At 41.5% G+C, this 20506-nt stretch overlaps 1 protein-coding gene across 1 annotated transcript in view; it reads right to left on the reverse strand.

Annotated features, from left to right (window-relative positions):
• The window catches only part of CDC5L (cell division cycle 5 like), a 31887-nt gene extending 12423 nt beyond the window's left edge, over positions 1-19464 (reverse strand). Inside the window, exons 1-14 of the mRNA XM_058801793.1 lie at positions 19227-19464; positions 16245-16348; positions 15266-15427; positions 14322-14449; positions 13409-13508; positions 13107-13325; positions 11823-11967; positions 11511-11699; positions 10028-10176; positions 8197-8359; positions 7000-7164; positions 5314-5394; positions 4749-4994; positions 1787-1984 (exon numbers count right to left, since the gene is read on the reverse strand). Coding sequence (XP_058657776.1) covers positions 1787-1984; positions 4749-4994; positions 5314-5394; positions 7000-7164; positions 8197-8359; positions 10028-10176; positions 11511-11699; positions 11823-11967; positions 13107-13325; positions 13409-13508; positions 14322-14449; positions 15266-15427; positions 16245-16348; positions 19227-19271 — 2094 coding nt within the window. The 5' untranslated portion in view covers positions 19272-19464. The remainder of the gene's footprint in view (positions 1-1786; positions 1985-4748; positions 4995-5313; positions 5395-6999; positions 7165-8196; positions 8360-10027; positions 10177-11510; positions 11700-11822; positions 11968-13106; positions 13326-13408; positions 13509-14321; positions 14450-15265; positions 15428-16244; positions 16349-19226) is intronic.
• Positions 19465-20506: the final 1042 nt, after the last annotated feature.

Here is a 20506-nt window from a genome sequence, read left to right on the forward strand (position 1 = left end):
CCATTTAGCACACACATACATGAGCTTGATAAATGATAACTTGACCTTACTTTGCTTCAGTATCCTTAATACACATTCCACCACCAACTACCCATTCAAATATTGGGAAGAGAAGGACAGAAATCAACAGCACAAGAAAGCCCACACAAAAGTAACCAATTTAGACTGCAGAAGCAGTGCACAGGATAAAGGCACAGGGCCACACACCAAACAATTAAGAGAAAACAAAATATTCAAGAGCTACTCATTAAGCAAGTACCATCCACCCTGTGCAGTAAATGAGCCTGTGGAAAAACTAGGCTGCAATCATGAAATTAAAGACTGTCTCAAAAAGCATAGGCACAGGCAAATTAAGGCTGTTCATGCATTCCCTAACTTGGACTGTTTGACTTTGCAACTTTAATAATACCCTTCTAACATCATTTTGGACCTAAGATATTTAAATTTCAAAAGGATTTGTACACAAATTAGGTGCAGCCCTCTGACTTCTGGCACGCTGCCTGCCAGGCCAGGCTGCTGCTGAGCTCCCTCACGGCTTTGGGAGAGCAGAGCAAGTGAGTGTGTCAGGCAGCGCTGGGCAGGGCAATGGCGCTCTCTGCTGGGTGAGCAGCAGCACGACAGCGGCTCTGGAGTCCATACTAAACCCCTACTACAGGGATACACGCAGGTGAACTGCTCCTGGCCCGGAGCTGAGTTAACAATTGCGGGAGCAATTGTTGGACAACGCCCTTGAGTGACAGACTTCACAAAACACACACTCAAGTTGCATTTTATATGCATGGATCAAGTGAGAATTCAGCCTTTCTGACTCTCTAGTTATTTCTGGGGAAGCAGCTGTCTGGGGAGGTTTACTTCTAGCAACAGTTGCTATGTTGATGTTAAATACAGAAAAACTGTTTTTGAAAAGTTTCCTTTTACCATAGGAAAAAAATAATCTGATTCTTGCATAATTTGGAGAGACTTTTAGGCTAAAGCAGTATTTAAGAAAACATTTATGACTTACTACAAGTCAGAACAAACATGTTCTGTGGGAAGAAACTGTTTCAGACCAGTTTACTTGTTATCATGAAGGTTGTCTATTTTTGGTTTTTTGTATGAAGTGTTTGAGTGAAAATCTAGAGAGAGGAATGGGCAAGGGAAATCAGTGTCAAAGGGTCTGACAGAGGTAAGTGAAATGGGATCACAGACATCTATTGTTCTCTTTTTTGGAGGGAATCTCTGGAACTGGAAAAAGATGCCAGTCTGGAAAGAATTCAAGACTATCTAATCTTCATGTATGTAGTAATCAGTCAGAAACCAAAATTAAGTTGGAAAGAGAACTTGAGAGGAACTTTGGCACAGAGATGGTTTTTTTTAAGCATCTTTCTCTGAGGTTTCTCCTCATCCTGGCCACAATCAAGTGCAAACTGAGGCAGATCTGATCGACTCACAGCAGAGATTAAGAAAACATCAAAAAAATCCACATGCAATTAACAGACAGCAGAATCTCACCTTCTCTCCAGTAGAGAATGGAGTGGATGAGCTGTGTCACAGCTAATAGTGCAGAGAGAAACTTTGTGTGGGAATACTCTGTGTGGGGATATTGTAAGGAGGAAGATGAGAGAAGGTAATTTATGCACCTCAAGAACATCTATAAACTCCCTAGGAAAATTCCTCAACAACCAACCTTTTCAAACGGATCCCTTTAAAAGACCTGATTGAACTCCTACAAGGGAAAAAAACCAAAAAAAACCACAAGAAAACTCAAAAAAATGAGGTGCAAAAGGTAGAAAAAAGTGACACTGACCTCAAGTCTCTTTTCAAGTGACTCTATCCTGTCCTTTTTGCTGGCCAGGTTAGCCCTTGTGTAGCGGCTCTGTCCAGGCAGGTACAACACTTGGCTGTAACATTCTTCCCACACCTGGTTATAAGCTTCACTTGACAGCTCTCCATGCCCCATTCCTTGCTTTACCACCTCCATCTCTTGTGCCAGTAGATCCTGTGCCTGTTGGAAAGGATGAGAGAAGCTGTAGTTACAATACACAGAATACAAGGAATTTTTTTTTTCTTTTCAAACCTTCAGTGTGCAATTCATGGGGGCAGCTTTTCCTTTCATACTCAAAGCTCACCATCAGGTTAAGCTAACTATGAAATCAAACACAGATGCTGTGGATTACAAATGAAACCCAGGCTAGAAGGCTCCTCACAGAACAACTATCCCTCATTTTATATAATTTGGCCAAACCTGACATCACTCTGGCGTGGCTAATGAAAGCTGTGGCACAGCGAGATACTTCATCTTGCTGCACAAGAACAGAGATAAAAGCAGGGACCTTGAGGGGAGGGAGAACTGTACAGACAGAAGCAGCTGTCCTATGAAACAAAAATCACTTTTCATTTCCTTTTGCTTGCCCTTCTCCACACAACCTGGAAAGTCAAGTCCGAACATTCCCGGGTGAGCTGTGTAAGTTCTGCTGCAGGAAACACAACTCTGACTGCAACTAACACGTTCTGTGGCTGAAGAACTGTGAGATATGAGCACTCTGCTGCTTCCACTTTAGTTTTCAAAGTTTAACAATTAATTGAAAATATTCCTGTTGGTCTCACAACTCTTAATATTTCTGACAAAGAGCCTGGCCTACAAAACTACACAGGCACCCAGGTCCTTCTAATTTTATTAATAACTAAAAAACTAAAGCATCTTTGCCAGTCTAGACCTCATTGTTATAAGAATATGTCCATGTCCATGTCCATGTCCATGTCCTGTCTTTCAACAGCATTTACAGGTGCAGCACAAATTTCCCTATCAGCAGTAGGTATCTTACTTCAAGCAGATGTTATGTTTTGTAACTGCACACTGACCAGGTAGAAATTCAGGTATCACCAGATTAGATGATTCCACAGATACTGGGGAAGAGAAAATTAATTACTTGTTCTTGATGATCAAGACAGATAAAATAGGAGTAACACAACCACACCTGACAAAGCTAAATGTTATAAATTTCAATTAGCCAAGATCAGTACACTGTGAGGAACTACTTGAGGGTATTTACTTGTAGCACCAGAAGTGTTTCCCAGCTCCAGGAGCTCAGCACACCCTGCCCAGCACCACTGCCAATCCTTCCCAAAACAGAACTGCACATCAGGAAAAGCCAGGAGTATTTTATGAAAGGGTTTTAGGATGAAGATGTTCTAAAAACAAATGAAGTAAAGCAAAATAAACAAGGTCCAGATGAGATCACAGAGATAGGAAAATTTTCTGGTTTGAACTGGATTTTAGACAAGGGGTAATATTGTGATGAATGTCAGAGAGCAAGCAGGAATGCAAAAATCTTCTGCCCATCAGTTAGAAGATGAAACTTCCAGGGACTTTGAAGAAAAAATTCCAGACAAAAACTACTGGACCATGTAATAGTCTCTAAGGGAAGTGATAGCAAACCTGATTCTTGCTGCACTTCAAAACAACCAGAGAAAGCACTTGGAGAACATTCCTAAGGGAACAATCTGACACTGGCAGGGCAGTGAAATTCTTCATGATCTAACTGTATTTTCCATCTTTAATGTCTCCTGGTAAGAGATCTTGAAGTATAATTTTTCATTTCACAGCAAATTGGAAGTACATACTGTTCAGTGTTTCTCCTTTCAGGATCTACATTCATTGGTCAGATATGGTGAAGGACATGGATTTAAAATCTGCTTGTGTATCTTTAGAGCCACCTTAAAGGAATAAGGGATTTAGGTGCAGAGATACAACAGGTATTGTCAGAGGACAAGTCTAAAGAGAGACAGACAACTTGGTGGCACGTGATTTTGCTCTTTTCATTCATTTTTATTCTTGTAGGCATTTGGTTAAAGGTTACTGGCACAGCTTCACAGGTGAAGCTCTTTGAAAGAGCTAAACCACAGAATTGCCTATCTGTCACTTGGCAGCAAAAGCCAACATCTGTAGCTGCTTAAATAAATGAACACCCTGAACTGGAACCCTGGTCCAGAGCTGCTGTTTAACTTGGGATTACAATGCAAAACAGGACACAGTGCCCAGGCCGCCCACTCACTGCAGCCGGCCAGGGCCCAATCTGCCTGCTCAGCACTTCTGGGCCAGGTATGGCTGCAAGGTCAGCTGCCACAGCCCAGCAGGCTCTGCAGCAGCACAGCTTGCCTGGATTGAGCCGGACAAGCACAATTAAGCAACTTGATTTGCTGCTCCAGGGTACAAGCTGACTACCATTGTCCTATTCGGTCTGCACTGTTTTGAAGAAAATGCTTTGTGATTCTGGATTAATAAAATGCAGAGGCAGCACAAGGTGGGTATCACCTGGTTAACGCCTCAATGATTTAGCAGCAATTTACAGAAATGGCAAAGTAGAATTTGGTAACTGTTGAGGTATCATTCCTCCTACCCTTATCTAAAATGATAAGCAACCACAACAATTCAAATTTGTATCTCATTGACAATGTCTATGGGCAAATACAGCATCCTCATCATTCTGCTGAAAACCCAGATTAACATCAGCTCACAGAAAGCAGAATGTGCACTTAAATCATGCTTACTTATTAACTTATCCTTACTTAATGCTTGGCAGTGCTGGGTTAACGATCAAACCTGATTATCTGAGAGGTCTTTACAAGCCCAACAACTCAATGATTACAGCCCTTCAGACAACTCTCTGGAGACCTCCCAACTCAATTCTTTCCAGGCTTTTTTCCCTAATATTACACAACTATGCCCTAAAGAGACTTTAGGTCTCCTCAGGCCACACAATTCTCACCTTCTTGAGATCCTCTTTGGAGAACTTCTCATAGGGATTTTGTTCCAGGTAAGCCATGTGCTCTGCATTGTTGCTTCCAAATCCTGGGCCTTTGCCTTTCTTACCAGTAAACTGTTCTCCAAATGGATGATGTAAAAGATCAAAATGAAGCATGGTAATCATCTCTTTCTTTATGAGTTCTTCACTTTTCTGCAAGTCTGTTAGAGGTGGTTCCACATTTAAGGGCCTCAGTATCGTTTCATTAACCTGTTCAGGAATAAAAAAAGTTTGTAAATATAATATACACCTAAGATATTAAATTCATGTATCTCCACTCAAGTATGAATTTTATCTACCAGCTAAACCTCATAGAGGATGTGCCAAAACACTTGTGACACATGCAGCAATCTCAACATCTGTGCAGACAAAATACCACATGACAACTCTGCTGGGGAAGCTTCATGAAAATCAGCATAGTCAAGATTTCACTCTCTCATTATTTCCTTTGACTGTATTTCCTCCTATAATGGTTAAAGCCTTTATTTTTAATTTTTGTTCCTTAACAGTGAATTTTGTTTCCACTTACTTCTGAGGGCCGTGGCAGATTCTTCTGCACAGCTTTGTGCATTCTCTTCAGCTCCTTGGCACGCTCTGCTTCTCGAAGAGCCTAAACAGAGAAGCCAAGTGTTACTGCAGCCACTGTAACTCATCAGATGCTGCGAGGAATGTATGTGATACAAAAACTAATTGATTATTGCAGCAAAGATTCCTTCTAGTATACAGACTTCATGTTACTAAGCCAGAGCTAAATAATGTGATGACAACATAATTCACTGCCTCTAAAGTGAGTGGGAAGAGCACAGCAGATTAACACCAACAGAAAAGAGATCTTCAAAAGTCATTTCCAGGCATCAAATCCTCCTTCAATCTCAACTGCAGCAAGATTTCGTTCTTTACACATTTCTCTGTGTGTGACAGCTGTTCTAAATTCTTCAGATATTAAGTCCACCAGGAAAAGAAAGACTTAAATTAGCAGCCATGACTCTGTTTCTCATCTTCAATGACTTAAAGTACATATTTCACTAAAACAATACTTGTAAAGTGGAAAAACAAGTGAGAATTCTCTTTACAATATACTCTCAAGCAATAAGTAACATGAAAAGCCAAGGTTGTCAGGAACTTCAGGAACAATGACCAACATCTTCCATGTTCTAATCCCAGCATGTCACATCTTCACTTGAAGGCAGGATGTTCTTCTCTTGTATGATGGTACAACTCAGATTCTTTATTCTACACACATACATTACTTGTATTTATTCAGACTTTTTATTAGGGTATGTATGCACAAGACATACAAATACCTGTATAAAACATGTTCCTCCCCAAACAGGACACATGAGGAATCAAATTCTGGGAAATGCTTTATCCTATTTAAAGACCAAAGCATAGGATTTTTTAAAATATTTTGTTCACTTGTCAAGGCACAGCCATTTTCAAAAAGTTCTCTGGACTCAAAAATCCCATTTATTTTTATGAAAAATGTATATTTATATAAGGCATATAATAGAAAGAGATTTGCAAAACAGAATTTAGGCTTAGCAATAAATAGAAAAGAAACTGTTTTTAGAAAGATTTAAAGTGTCTCTGGTTACTGGCCAGTACAGCCAATTAACTGGCAGAATTTAGGCTTGTACTTTATCCAGTGTTCCTTGATTCTAAACCAAAACACAACAAGGACTCATTCACAAATTGGCTGTCTGGGTAATACTCTGGTAGTGGCCAAGGGTGCCAATTCCCTGCATGGCAGATTTTTATCTGTGTGCTACCTGCCTGCCTGAGCTTGTATACATCTGTCTAAGCTTTCACAAACAGCAACTTTTAACTTTGAGAGAATAACTTGAAACTGAAAAAAAAGCACAGCTCTTATGTGCTTAAAATCAAGCAAGTGTCACTGTAGAAAAAGGCTTTTAATTAAATTTTTATATTCTGGGGGATAAACATAGCAGGTAGGACACAGGCACTCTTAGGGACTTCATCCTAGAAAATGATGTGATACATAACACTAAGAAATTAACAAAATTATTTAGAGAGAAAACCGATTTGGCCTCTGTGTGTGCATACTCTGTTAGGAGCAAAGAAAACAGGTAAATTTTACTTTGCTATCCTGTAGAAGCTGTACCTCTTCCATTGAACAGGTGTGAAACGATGGGAACCATACAGTGAACACATTTTATTTTATACAAAAAGCACCATCCACATCTCACACACTGACCTGCTTGCGGGCTTCTATATCAGCAGCATCTTCTACAAAGGTTTCATCTACTTCATGTTCTTCAAGTTCCTTCTCTGCATTTTCAGGCAGAACAATCTCAAAGTCATTCTTTGGAGCAGGGAGGGCCATGAGCCCCATGCGCAGGTGCTCCCGAGACTCCCTCTCCTGTGGGAAGAGCAGGGAGATGTGATTCTGGATTTATACCCTGAGTGCAGTGCAATGCCCTGAGAGCAACACAATCACACTCCACTCATCTGCATTAACACACTGATTATTCCACCTCAGTCTGCTGCAAAGCCAGCCAGCACCAGATCTGGATCTGGAGAGTCCACCAGGGATTTGAAGCCTCAGTTTCCCTTCTAGCAGTAAAAAGTCCTTTTACTATAAAAAGGCTAAGAGAGAACTAAAGTATAACTACATCAAATAAACCTCCTTCAAGCTAAGAGGAGCTCTGGAATTTTGAATTTGAAGAGTTATTTTTGTGACAACATGGCAAACACTTGGAGTGATATCTTAGCTAGGCCAAAAAGAAAACTGCCAATAGCTCAGGTGGGAGATATTCAAAGCTATAGCTGAGGCTGAAGAATCAGCCACAAAAAAGGAGTTCCCAAGGTGCTACCTATTAGGTGTATGCCCTTTTATGCCATGTCTAATTGGCAGGGCCCATCTGGCTAAATCTCCAAGGATGGAAACATCTGCTGCCAAAGGTAATGAAAAAGCCTGGATGGGACTCAGGTTTCTCAACATCTCAAACCCCAGTGCTCCAAACAGCAAAAATTAAACTCCTTTAGCTCAGTGTTGTCAACAGAGCAGACTGATGCAAAGGTCTTGTAGGTAAATCAGGAAGTCAAGATGATGAGGAATTTGAGGATTCTGTAGGATTGCAAGAAAAATGAATCGTTGCTCAAGATGCATTTCCTGCTCAGCTTCAAAGATAGAAATAGGATGGAAACTTAACTATGACTTCTCCAAAAAACAGTTTTAGTGTGTTTACTGAGCACACTGAAAGCCATTCTAAGAGGCAAGACTTCTGTTCTTTTAAATAAAGATTGTATTTTATTATGTGATGAGGACGGACCCCTAGACAGGTGAAAGCAATATACATTTTATTAGAAAATAAAAATATTTTCAGCATATGAGAACTAAAAACCTGAAAATAGATAGAGCACAGATTTCCACTTCTTAAGTACTACTCACCATTTGTTTTGCATAGGATGGGTCACTGTAATCTGCCATTCCCTCCTCTGGGTTGATGTTCAGTTTATCCCGCAGGGGAGTTCTCCCAGGAGTTGTGCCAAGGGCAGGTTTGGGAGTCAGCCCTCCCCGAGGAGTTAAACTCTCTGACCCCTGAGAGGGTGTTCTAGTGAAGTGCAATTAGTCGTTAGTTTTTTACTAAAGAACTCAACTTACAGAAGTCTGAAAAGTCACATACACACAGTCTATATATTCAATCTAGAGCTTTTCTTGGGAGGCAGTAAAATTGTAAAGTGCAATTACAAGAATACTAAAAATAAATCATTTAAGTCAAGGTGCAACCAAGGTCCTGTCAAACTGAAATCTAGGCACATCATCATTTCAAGAGAAGCTTCAGGAACTCCACCAACACAAACTCCCCCTGCTGCTTTTGAGAGAAGAGCTTATCCAGTCACCAGGCATTACTCTGGGATGCAGTAACCAGGGCTGAATTGCAAGCTCTGATTTCCCCAACACCTGGGCAAGTCAATTGCTCTGAAATCATCTGGCCCAACAGCCGTCCCACGCTGCAACTGAATGGATCATCCTAAAATGCCTCTTTGCTTTCACTGACTATTGAAGAAGTAATTACATTATAAGAATCACTACTAAGCATCTGTGGTTAGACAACATAGATTAAGTCTTAGATTTTGTTGGCCCCAATTGCTTCTCCTCTAGACTAGGAAGGAATATTGTTCTCTATCCCAATGACCTACTACATGAATGAGGGGCTACTTCATGGACTGACTAATTTGATGAATTTTTTGATTAATTGATTAATTGATTAATTTTTCCTTCTGCTCAAGGAATTTTACCACTAACAGAGCATTTCTACAAGCAAGCCAAGTTGATCCACAGGTAACATATTTACATCTGCAAATCTGAACTTCAGAAGCTAAAAAAACACCACAAAAAATTCCAAACAACAAAATTAGAGCATCTCTACCTTCTGAAATATAAAATAACGCAAATCAACAGCCAGATCACTCCAGGTCAAATTCTACATTCATTTTGCACCACACTGACACTAACAGATCTTCAAAAAAAGCACTCACTGCTGGAACTGCTCTTTTTAATTAAAAGATCAGGGTTTTTGCACACAGCTTCTAAACAAAATAAAGCTGCTTTGGAAAAGCTGCCATAAAGGTCCTTTTTATTTCATTCTCCACTTTTCCTACTAAACATGATACAAGTAAAATTAGAACCTAAGTGGAAAAATCTGACACACAAAATGTACCAATTGTAACCTGTTTTAGCTGCATGGTATTTGACATTTGTGGGATATGTATTTGCTCACTGTAAGAGTTAAACCAGCAATTCTGTACTATTTAGATTGGCAATATAAGAAATATTTTATTTTGGATATATATGGCTTACAAAATATTTACTCCAGCTTTTCAAAAATTCAGTGTGGGTTTGGCTGAGGGACCTCCCCCATCTTTGATTCCAAGGTAATACTTTGGAAAGGCCAGGATCCACATACAGAATGACACTCCAGCTTACTATTTATACTCCTGCATTACCCCAGAATAATTTCTACTGCTCCAGACCACAGAAGGCCACATTTTGGATCAAAACTCCAGTGAGCTGTGTGAATACAGATGAAGAGGACATGGCTGAGGCTTTCTAAAGACAGAGAAGGAGAAACTTGTACAACAAGGGCTTGAAATAAAAGTGAGTTTCTTTTGAAGCTCTGATCATGACAGTATTTTGCACATCAAAATCTGCTCTGTTCACCCACCTCCAAACAGACCCATGCCCACCCAGGCACCCATCACAAAAGGAGTCTGTTTACCTGAAAGGTGTGGAAAGCACAGTATTTGGAGTCTGAACAACCTGTTTCTGTGGTGTTACCCCCGAAAAGTCACTTTCATGCAAGGGAGTATTAAGACCTCCTTTCAGAGGAGTATCCACATTTGTGAGAGCCATCAGATTCTGGGCCTCCTGTGTAACAGACAACACAAGCAGGGCTTCACCAAGACATTCACAGTCATGTTTAAACAGATTCAGTAGCAGCAAGAATAACTGAAGAGTTATTTGAATATCAGTTTGTGGAAAATGTTTAAAACTTCTTAGCTTTAACACCCATACACTGGTATTTATAAACCCTACTGTTCCACTGAGAGACATTTGAACTTCATTTCCAGTAAAATATGTTTTAAACTGGAGTTGCAAAACTGGGTGTTTTATTGTTTCAGCTTCCTTCAGTTTGCCAGACTCCACAAATCTCCAAGATCTTGACTGAACTCTCAAATAATTCTAAGAATCCTTATTTTAAAAAGGAAGAGCACACTTGAACTCTGAAACCTGAATTCAATCAACTTTATCCAAACTGCACTTCAAAGGCAGTGTTCCAAAAGAGATGGTCACTATTCAGATTTTTGGTCCATGACTCAACTGAGGCTGTTATGAATAGCTCCCTTCTTTATTTCATTTTTCCTTATTACAGTGAAGAATTAAGTCTTCCTAAAAATGAACTAAATATACTACTGCAAATAGCAAATATATTCCCAGAAGACCACTAATCTACCTGTGTATATGCATAATGGTGTGGCATTTATAATAAACTCCATTTGAAGGTGAGCCTGAGCATTCCTGCAACCATTGTACAGACTTAGGTTATGATCTGCAGAGCCAGGAACTTTCTCTTTTCTCCTACCATGGAACTGCAGAAATATAGCTCATTGTCAACTCAGAGGGTTTTTTTGTTTTGGAGTGGGATATTTGGGGTCTTGTTGCACACTAGCTGCACTGATTTGATTTATCCATTTCCAAATACTCAACAAAATGTTACTCAACATAACCAGTTTTTGAAAAATCCAGGCAATCAGAGGTTGCAAAGGCAGGTTTTGGCTAACCTAAGTTTTAAGCCAATAAAGTGCTATGAAAACATGCTTGCATTGTTGCACTTAATTACTACTTGTTATTTGAAACAAAAGTTGGACAACATAAAATACACTGTTTTAAGGAGATGAACATCTTCAGCACTGAGAGACACACAAGGAAGGGAAAATTATGCAAAACTCCAAGAGAATGGTAAAAAGCTTCACACAATATATGACTGAAAGAAAAATAATCAGAATGCTTTGAAGCACAGTGACAATTGATTAAATATAAGCAGGTCTGCTTTATGTCCTCCAGTGTGTCCTGAAGATTGGGACTGCTTCAAATCCCAACACTGCACATAATGTAAGGAATGTTTCTTTGGCACTTACACATTCTACTCAGTTGACTCCTGCTCCAAAACTTAAAACCCATCCTGTACACTTGTACTGTACCTGCAGGATCCTGTCCTGGGCTGCTGGAGTTTTGGGAGTCCTCAGAGCTATGCTGTTGTTGGTTACATTATATTCAGACAGAAGAGTGCTGGAAGCTGAGTTTGTGATTCCAGATTCCTCAGCAGTCTGCCGTGCAATCTCACTTGCTTGGCCAACTTTTACAACTTCTTCAAGTTCTGTATCAGATATCTTTGAAAGAGAAAATCCCAAGGCACGGTAAGATGCAATGTAACTATGAGATCCATGCAATAAAACAAAAAGCTCTGTTTGGTATTGGCCTTACAAGTTGTTTATCATCAGTAAACACCTCACCTGAGGAGCTGGAAGCACCAGTTTACTCCTTTTCTTGGTAAATTCTGACACTCCACTGGTCTGCAGAATAGCTGAAGGCAAGTCTGACTCTTTTTTCCGTTTCATGTGCTGCTTGTCCTTTTTGCGCTCTCTTCCCTCCCTCTCACTGTCATTATGGAAAACAGAATCATTTCAGAACACACAGAGCAGCTACAAAGCAAAGCAAAGAAGCCAAGAGCAAAAAGGCTGTGCCCTTCTCAAACACTGGATATGCTGAAATAAAACACTGCAGGAAGAGTGGAGCACCTTGTGGGTGATTAGATGTGATCTGCAGATCTTGCAGCAGAACCTACTACAGGGCAGTGTAATGCTTTTAAATCATGGAATTAGCCAACAGATTCAGCTTTTAGGCTGAAAAACTACAATAAACAGGGTCACTGGATCAATAAAAAAATGTCAGGCCAAGAATTTAGATAGTAAAAATAAGGGAATGTGAAGAGTCCCTTTTTCTCCAGCAGAGAAAAGGAGAAAGGGAAAATGAGTATTTTCTTTTGTGGAAAGTGGGAACCAATTTCTGTTCAGTCTTTAATAAAAATGGCATTTCCTTCAAACAGCAATGGAGGCACTCAGTGAAATCATAACCTTTAGTCTGAAGCTCCTGCCTGACCCTCTGAACACAGAGCCGTGCAGAAAGACCTGTTAGTAATGCCACATGAGTTAATAAACCAAATTGTACATGGCACTGAACTCTCTCAGTAAAAAGCAGTTTTGGCAGTAATGGGAAATGCAACTGTACAATTAAGTATGTACCCAAGAGTGGCATTTAACTTCTCAACTACACTTTTGGGGATTTCTGGGGGGGATGGGGAGAAATTAGGCATTAAAGACATCAACTTAAGAACAACTCCACCAGAAGTAATACTACAAATCTACTCCTATAAGCAATCATTATAAGGTTATTATTTAAAGGACACTAAATACACAAGCAAATAAACTGCCAAAAAATACAATCTCAAAAAAAATAACATTTGAACTTAAAGAACAAGAAGATGTGTGAGAAACATTATTCTGATAAAAGGTGAACTAGAGGAAAGAAAAGAGGTGACCATAGACAATAGGTGAACTAGACCTTCTGGAAAGATAAACCACAGAAAACTGAAAAGGCAGAGGCCACCTGCACTTTTATCTGTCCCATGGAAAATACATTTCCCATCCACATTATGTTTCCAGGATTTAACACACAGACATATGGGTTGCTTTTTTTTTCAGATCCACTGTTCCCTCCTTATTCCAACACACACTTACGATCTTAATTCTCCATCCAGGTCTTGCTGACGCAGTCTCCTGAAATCTGCATCCAGGGACTGATAATTTTCTTCTGATGTATCATAAAAACCGGGGGCAGGCTTCTTTTCAAATGGAATTTCTGCATTGTAATCCACACCTCTCTTCTTTTTTCTTTTCTTCTGGATCTCAATTCCAGCAGCACGAAGTTCTCGTCTTTTCTGGAGAGCAGCAAGACGTCTGAAGAAACAGTAACAGCACACGATTTAAAGTGTAAATTAAAGAAAAGCAGTCCCAGGATATGAAACCAAATGTAAATTTACCGAGCTTCTTCCAGCTGCTTCTCCCTGGCTTTCCTCTTGGCCTTCTTTCCCTGTGTATTTGCCAGACGTGCTCGAGCCTCAGACAGCATTTCAAGCTCATCTACAATAGCACAGATAAATACAGCAGTGAATCTGCACTTAAAAGATGAGAGTCAGGAAAAAAGTGACATTAAAATCAGAAAACCATCTTTAAAAGCTGAATCAATCAATCATATGCATTCTGTGTCATCACTAATCTCCAAGTTGTACCAATGTATTTACTGAATCACTGGCCAGGTGAAATGAAGACGTTTAGAAAAAAAGCCTCGTGTTGAAAATAGTATCAGTAAGTATCAACACCAAATAAAAATATTTACATAAAGAGGCCAACTGACCACATTAATGAAAGTAAAACTTCATTTACATCTTTATCTGAGAGTATTTTCTTGAGAACTTGTTAATTGCATTTACTTCCAGAGCTGAGAGTGTTGATTTTGTGAACCTGTGACGGTTCAAAAACACCGACAGTCCATTAAGGGAATTTTAACAATGTGCATTTTTCAGTTTGTAACATTGCTTTGTGCAAGGGAAAAAAAAAAAGCAAGTCAGGCAGTCCTGTGCTTCAGCATGGATTCATGTGAGAGGCGTGAGCTGATGGAAAATGATGAAGATACAGAATGCAAATGAGCAGAGCAGTTGTCAAGTAAAGAACAGCCAGTCTTGGTAACAGATAAGGAGGCAAAAAAGGCACCAAGAAAAACTTTAAAAGTATAACTGACTGGCCAGATACAGAAATAAGACAAAATGTGCAAGTAAATTAATGACCAAGCAGTGGTGGAAAAAAAGGAAGAAACTAAGGTAAAGTGGCTGTGTAAACAGAAAAATCAAACAGATCAGATTTCTGTCAAAAATAGTAAACACAGTCCTAACTCACCTTCATCCATGTCAATGGGATCTGGCCTGGCAGGTTTGGTTTCTGGATTTGGATCAATTTCTCCAGGTTTCAGTTTCCGAGGATCATCAGCAGTTTCTTCCTCATTGTCCCTCTGAGCAGCTTTGTCCCTAAAATCACATTGTAGGTGGTTTGTTTTCCAGCTCTTTCTTTTCCCCCAGACTCATAACAACCACCACTTAAATGTCTCCAAAGACTGATGATAAAGCAATACCCTTGTGCTCTGTACAATACAGTTAATCTGTTCTACAATTCACAAACGTGGTACAGTTCCATAATCTTAAGCAAGACAAGAGAAAGAAACCAACACAGTATTACATTACAACAATAAAATATTATATAAAATACAACACTAATACAGCTAGTAAAGAAATCCCCTCAGGTAATCTTTAATAATAAAAACAAGAATTCCAGCAGTGTGACAAAATTAAAAAATCAAGTTTTATGTTATGTTTTTTCTACTCAACCAATTGCACCAGAATTAAGAATGCTCGCAAGGGAAAACAGCATGTTCTTTCTCTTTTTGTGGCCAAAAGAAATCCCTTGGTATCTGCACATTCAGCCACTTCAACAGATGTTTTATGTCTCTTTTCTTTCTCACAAACCCACTCCTGCTGATCAGCCAGTCAAAAAATGCCCAAAGACCCTAATAAAAGCATAAATCTTGATGACCCCTTAGCCAGAATGACCAGGAGAGGGAGAGATACACCTATCCCTATCCAAGCTGCTCTCCAGGTTCCAGGAGCTTCTTTCAAGCTAGACACAAGTGACTGAACACAATCTTTAAAGATTTGCTTACAAAAGGACTCAGTCAGCTTGAAACCACCCTAATTTACCATGGAAGAAGGGAATGACACACTGCTACAGCTCCTCAGATTTTCTGGGTATTCTTGGCTAGATTTTCCTCTAGGCAAGCAGAAACTCACAGCAGAAATTCATAGTGTTCCAAGCACTGTGCAGCAGTTCTGCCAATGATGGGGGCAATGGTTCTCCACTGGGTTGGCATCAGCTTGGCCAAGTGCAGCAGCTTCTCCTCCTCCTCCCGAGACCACTCTGTCTTTTTGATGCTGGGGTCCAGCCATTCGTACCTGTGGTAAGGGAAAAATGAAAGATGACAGATCCAAGTTATCCCTTGATTTGTCTTCAAGAGGGTTTTCATGACATATGTATTTGAGCTTTAAAATGTATTATTTATACAGCCCTTTTCACACAGATACTGCCTCTTCTTCCTTTTCCCATCTCTATTCTGGCACAGTAAAGAGTCACAGAATTAATCTTGAAAAAAGTAAAAATTGCAACTATCAAAGATAGAGAAATGGTAGAATTGTTTGGTCTGGAGACTTCAATAATTATCTTATTAATCCTCAACTGTGCCAGTACTGTTATCTCTACAAGAAGTATTCTTATTAAATATGTGTAGTTCAGTATGTGAAAAAGTCTGATTCTCAAATACATTTATGTTGCATCAGTATTTGCATCAGTTTAAAGCTCCTATTTTTCAAAAAACACTAAATTTCACAGTGCAATTTCTTAATGTTTACTCTCAAGCCAAACTCTCATTACATGAAATTACAAAATTATATGTAAGAGAAATTAGTATCCTACAATTTTACTTCCTTGGCAATATCCACTGATTAAAAATTGTTTAAATAAAGGGAAAAACTAATGTTGATATTTTAAACTGATCCTGCATTTGCTAACACAGCAGTCACTGGCAAACAGAAGATCTGGCTATTTTTTTTCAACTACTTTCAAGCAATAAGAATTTGAAGTTTCCATGATAAAATCAAACAGTGTTAAAACTGTTGTTGGTCTGTGGACATAAGTTAGCCTATGGTAACATTTTTTCCTACATTTCCACTAATTATGAAGGTCATATTCCCAGGCACAGCACCTCTCACTTACCATCTGGCTTTGCACTGCTTTGCTGATTTCCTGTGCAATAATGAGGCAATTCGAGACCACTGGTTCTTGCCATATTTCATAACAGCTGCTTTCAGAATTTCATCCTTGAAAAAACCATAAATAAATACCCTTATGGACTGCAAAACAGAAGGTCTGAGCTCAAGCAAAGGAGAACATGGTAAATTTCATGGGCTGTCCCAGAGGAAACAGCATAACACAGCATAACACTGCTACTTCTGTTCCATTTTATTCTCAAGAAAAATGAGGATCTGTATTTCAAAGGTCAATGAAATCCACAAAGATTAAATGAAATAGACACATGATTATTGTTCCAAACTTCAGATAGCCAACAGAACTTCCAAAACTATTATTTTCAATGCTCTCTAATGCACTAGTGTTCAAAGGCTCTGTATGTCTTCCCTGAAGGACAGCAAGAGAGGCAAGGAGGTGTTTGTCTGGTAATGACATCACAACTGGAAAAAAGTAGAACTGGCAGATATCCTTGGCTGCCCTGCTTTAAATAATACTATAAAGTTATCTATTTTTCACATTTTAATACAACTGGAATAAAAATGTGATAGATTCAGCTTGGGAGCCAGGTTGTTCACATACAATGAAGTGTGCACTGAGTTTGATCAAAAGCCAGAAGTGCTGTCAATTGTCTGTCAATCCATCCATCAATCCCCCTCTCCCATTCTCGACAGATGGGTTCAATATTTCTGGTTTATTCAGAAAAAGTGGAATTTTAAATGCATTAAAGGTATTCTTACAGCCCTGTCAACCACACACATCCCTCTCCTGTACCCAGTGAGAGTTCAGTGAGTCTGACACTGTCTCCAGTGACACCTCCCAAGGAACAACAGCTTTAACTGTGAGCTTACTGATCTGGCTTGAGCTGCTACAGGCAACAATTCATGTGATTACTGTTCTGAAATAAATAATAAATCCTCTCCTGTGTTTTTTCTAACTTACTTGGTGCTCTATGGCATACAGGAGCTGCACCAGTGACATGAACAGGCTTTTTCTGTGTGTAATGGATCATTTTATGAATGACCTGGTATCACCTGATTCCCCTTTCTCTGTCTTTAATGCTGTATGTGTAATCAAAATGTTAAAAACAAAATAAAAATCCAACACCTCTTTTATCTCTGGGACACAAAACCCAGTGAACCAGGGATCTCTTTGGCCACTGGAACAGGCTCCCCAGGGCAGTGGCCAAGCCCTAAGCCTGCCAGAGCTCAAGCAGCATTTGGACAATTTGGACAAGGCACAGGGTGGGATTTTTGGGGGTTCTGAGCAGCGGCTGGACTTGATGGACCTCGTGGGTCCATTCCCACCCAGGATATTCTGTGATTCCATTTAATGCACTGCTCTTTCTCTTCAACTGCCACCAAAATTTATCAAGTATGGAAGACCCTAAGAATGGGGTGAAGACAATGAGAGTTTTCCTGTCCTCTGCTGACCCCAAATTTAGCTGCCTCCTGGCACTGATACAGCACAAGTACTTAAAAGCACACACACGGCACATTTTATCTTCTATTACTTTTCCTCACTGTTTCCTGGAACCATGTACATGCCTGGTCTTCACAGTATGCAGTGACAGAGTTCTGTATTTCACAGTGCACATCCTTTTGCTTTAAACATACATCTGATTAAACTGATATCCTTGATTTTTCACATTATTTATTTTTTTCATGACCACTTGTGGTTCTGAAAGCTTGTGATAGCAAAACTGGAGGAGGATTGTTCTTTTTTGGAACAGCAATTTCTGTGTACAGGATTCTTGGGGCTGCAGATGAAGAGTCCACACACATTGACAAGAAACAGACTGAAGTTGCAGCAGGGGTTTAGATTAGTTATTAGGATTTTTTTTTTCCATGGAAAGGGTGGTAAAGCATTGGAACAGGCTGCTTAGGGTGGTACTAGAGTCATCATTCCTGGAAGTGATAAAAAAACCACATGGATGTGGCACTTAAGGATGGGTTAAATGGCGAACATGGTGGTGGTGGTGCTGGGTTGATGGCTGGACACTTGGTGATCTTAACTCTTTTCCAATCCTAAAAATTGTATGACTCTGCCTTTGTCATTTCCACATTTGGAAATATCTTTAAGGGCAAGAGATTCCTGCTGCCTCATTCCCCTAGAGCATGATAAATCTGTGCAGCACAAGTTACACTCTAGCCTGTGAAAGGGACATCTCCAAGCACAGCACAGCCCATGCTTCCACTGGGGCAGAAGGACACAACACACACACGGCTGCGCTTCCCAATCTGCAGCCCAAGCGAAAAACACCAATGTGACCTTGTGACCTTTGCCTACTGGAAGGAGGAAGGCACAGATTACTGGGGAATGCACCCAACACAGAGGCAAGGAATTAGAGAATCAGTAAGGTTGGAAAAAACCTCTCAGATCACTGAGTTTAATCTACATCTGATCACCACCATGCCAATGAGGCCATGGCACTCAGTGCCACATCCAGGCTTTCCTTAAACACCTTCAGGGACAGTGACTCCATCACCTCCCTGGGCAGCCCATTCCAATGTTTAATCATCTTTCCTGAGAAAAAATTGTTCCAAACGTCCAACCTAAACCTCTCCTGGTGCACCTTGAGGCCATGTCCTCGTGTTCCGGGAGCACAGCCAGACCCACACCTGGCTGCACCCTCCTGTCAGGGAATTGTGGAGAGCCAGAAAATCCCCCCAGGCTGAGCCCCTCCATCTCCCTCAGCTGTTCCTCATCACACCTGTGCTCCAGACCCTTCCCTGCCCTCTCTCCTGCAGTCCCCAACCCCTCCGATGTCCCGGCACAGCGGCTCCGGCAGCCCCGACCCTGCCCCGCGATACCCCAACCCCAGAGCCCCTGCGCAGGCGCACACGGCACCCGCCTCCTCCCGCGCCTGCGCACCAGTGAGGGTTCCCCCAGCTCCCCCACACCTGCCCGGCCCTGAGGGGGGACGGGGCCTCGAACCCCGCCGAGTCTTACCTCGGTGTTCCGCCACACGCCGCCTTTAATCATAATCCGCGGCATCTTGGCGGCGAAGGGAAGCGGGGACGAGCCCCTGGAGCGAGAGAATGGAAAGGGGGCGGGAGCGCCACGGGTGTCAGCGGGGCCGGCCGAGACGGCGCACGGTCGCCCTCAGGGGCGGCGGGTGCCGAGGGCGAGGGAAGCGGGGCCGGCTGCTCTGCTAGAAAAGCGGGAAGCGGGCCCGGCGGCTTTCCCAGGAAAGCGGGTCCGGCGGCTTTTCCAAGGGAAGTGAGGCCGCTGCTCCTGCGGGGAAGCGGGTCCGGCCGCTTTGCGCATGCGCAGCCCCCCCGCGTGTCCTGAGGCGGCGCTCGGCGCTAGCGCCCCCTGCCGGCCGGAGGAGCGCACGGCGGAGGGGCCCGGGCGGTAACGAAAGGAGGAACTGGGCGTTCATTAAACTCCTCAAATTCCCTCAAGGGACGCAAAAGGGACAGCGGAAAGAAATCACATCTCCCCAGTGTTCCCAAGGTATTTTTTTAATTTCAGGAAGAAGCCTCATGTGTTTATGTGTGGAATAAATTCTTGGCTGTGAGGGTGGCGAGGCCCTGGCACAGGGTGCCCAGAGAAGCTGCGGCTGCCCCTGGGTCCCTGGTGGTGTTCAAAGCCAGGCTGGACAGGGCTTGGAGCAGCCTGGGATGGTGGAAGGTGTCCCTGCCCATGGCAAGGGGTGGAACGAGATAATCTTTAAGGTGCCAATGCAAAACTATTCTGTGATTCTACAAGACAGCAACATTGATAGTGCATTTGCATTTTAACACACACACACCAAAGGAGCTACATAATTGAATTTGGGAACTTCTCATAGACAGGTACTCATGTCACTCTGAACAGGTGAAGGGTTGAGCCTCAGAGTGTGGGGATCTCAGCTCAGGACCTGTCACTGTCCCTCAGCTGTGGTGCCCCAGGCATCTCCAGCCTGGGAGCTCAGAGAGGCCCCACTCAGTGGGAAGTGCTGGTCTCAGCCTGCTGCAGTCTGGAGAGCTCGGAGGGCCTAAAATACCCCTGCTTAGAGAGTCACAACAGACTGGGCTTTGCCCATAGCAATTTTCCACCCTGGCTGCAAGTCAGGTTGGTAACTTTCTCTGAAAGTTCAAAAACAAAAAAGTTGTTCCACATGGGTGGTTATTCAGGTAAGAAAAACAAGTTCACAAAGGTTCTTAAAACCCAAGGGGCTCCTTAGCCAGCACAAGTTCCTGGGAGCAGACAGTGTTTTAGATAAGCTCAAGAGGAGCTCAGCTCAG

The sequence above is a fragment of the Ammospiza caudacuta genome, chromosome 3, assembly GCF_027887145.1.
Source record: "Ammospiza caudacuta isolate bAmmCau1 chromosome 3, bAmmCau1.pri, whole genome shotgun sequence".
NCBI classification, from domain to species: Eukaryota; Metazoa; Chordata; class Aves; order Passeriformes; family Passerellidae; genus Ammospiza; species Ammospiza caudacuta.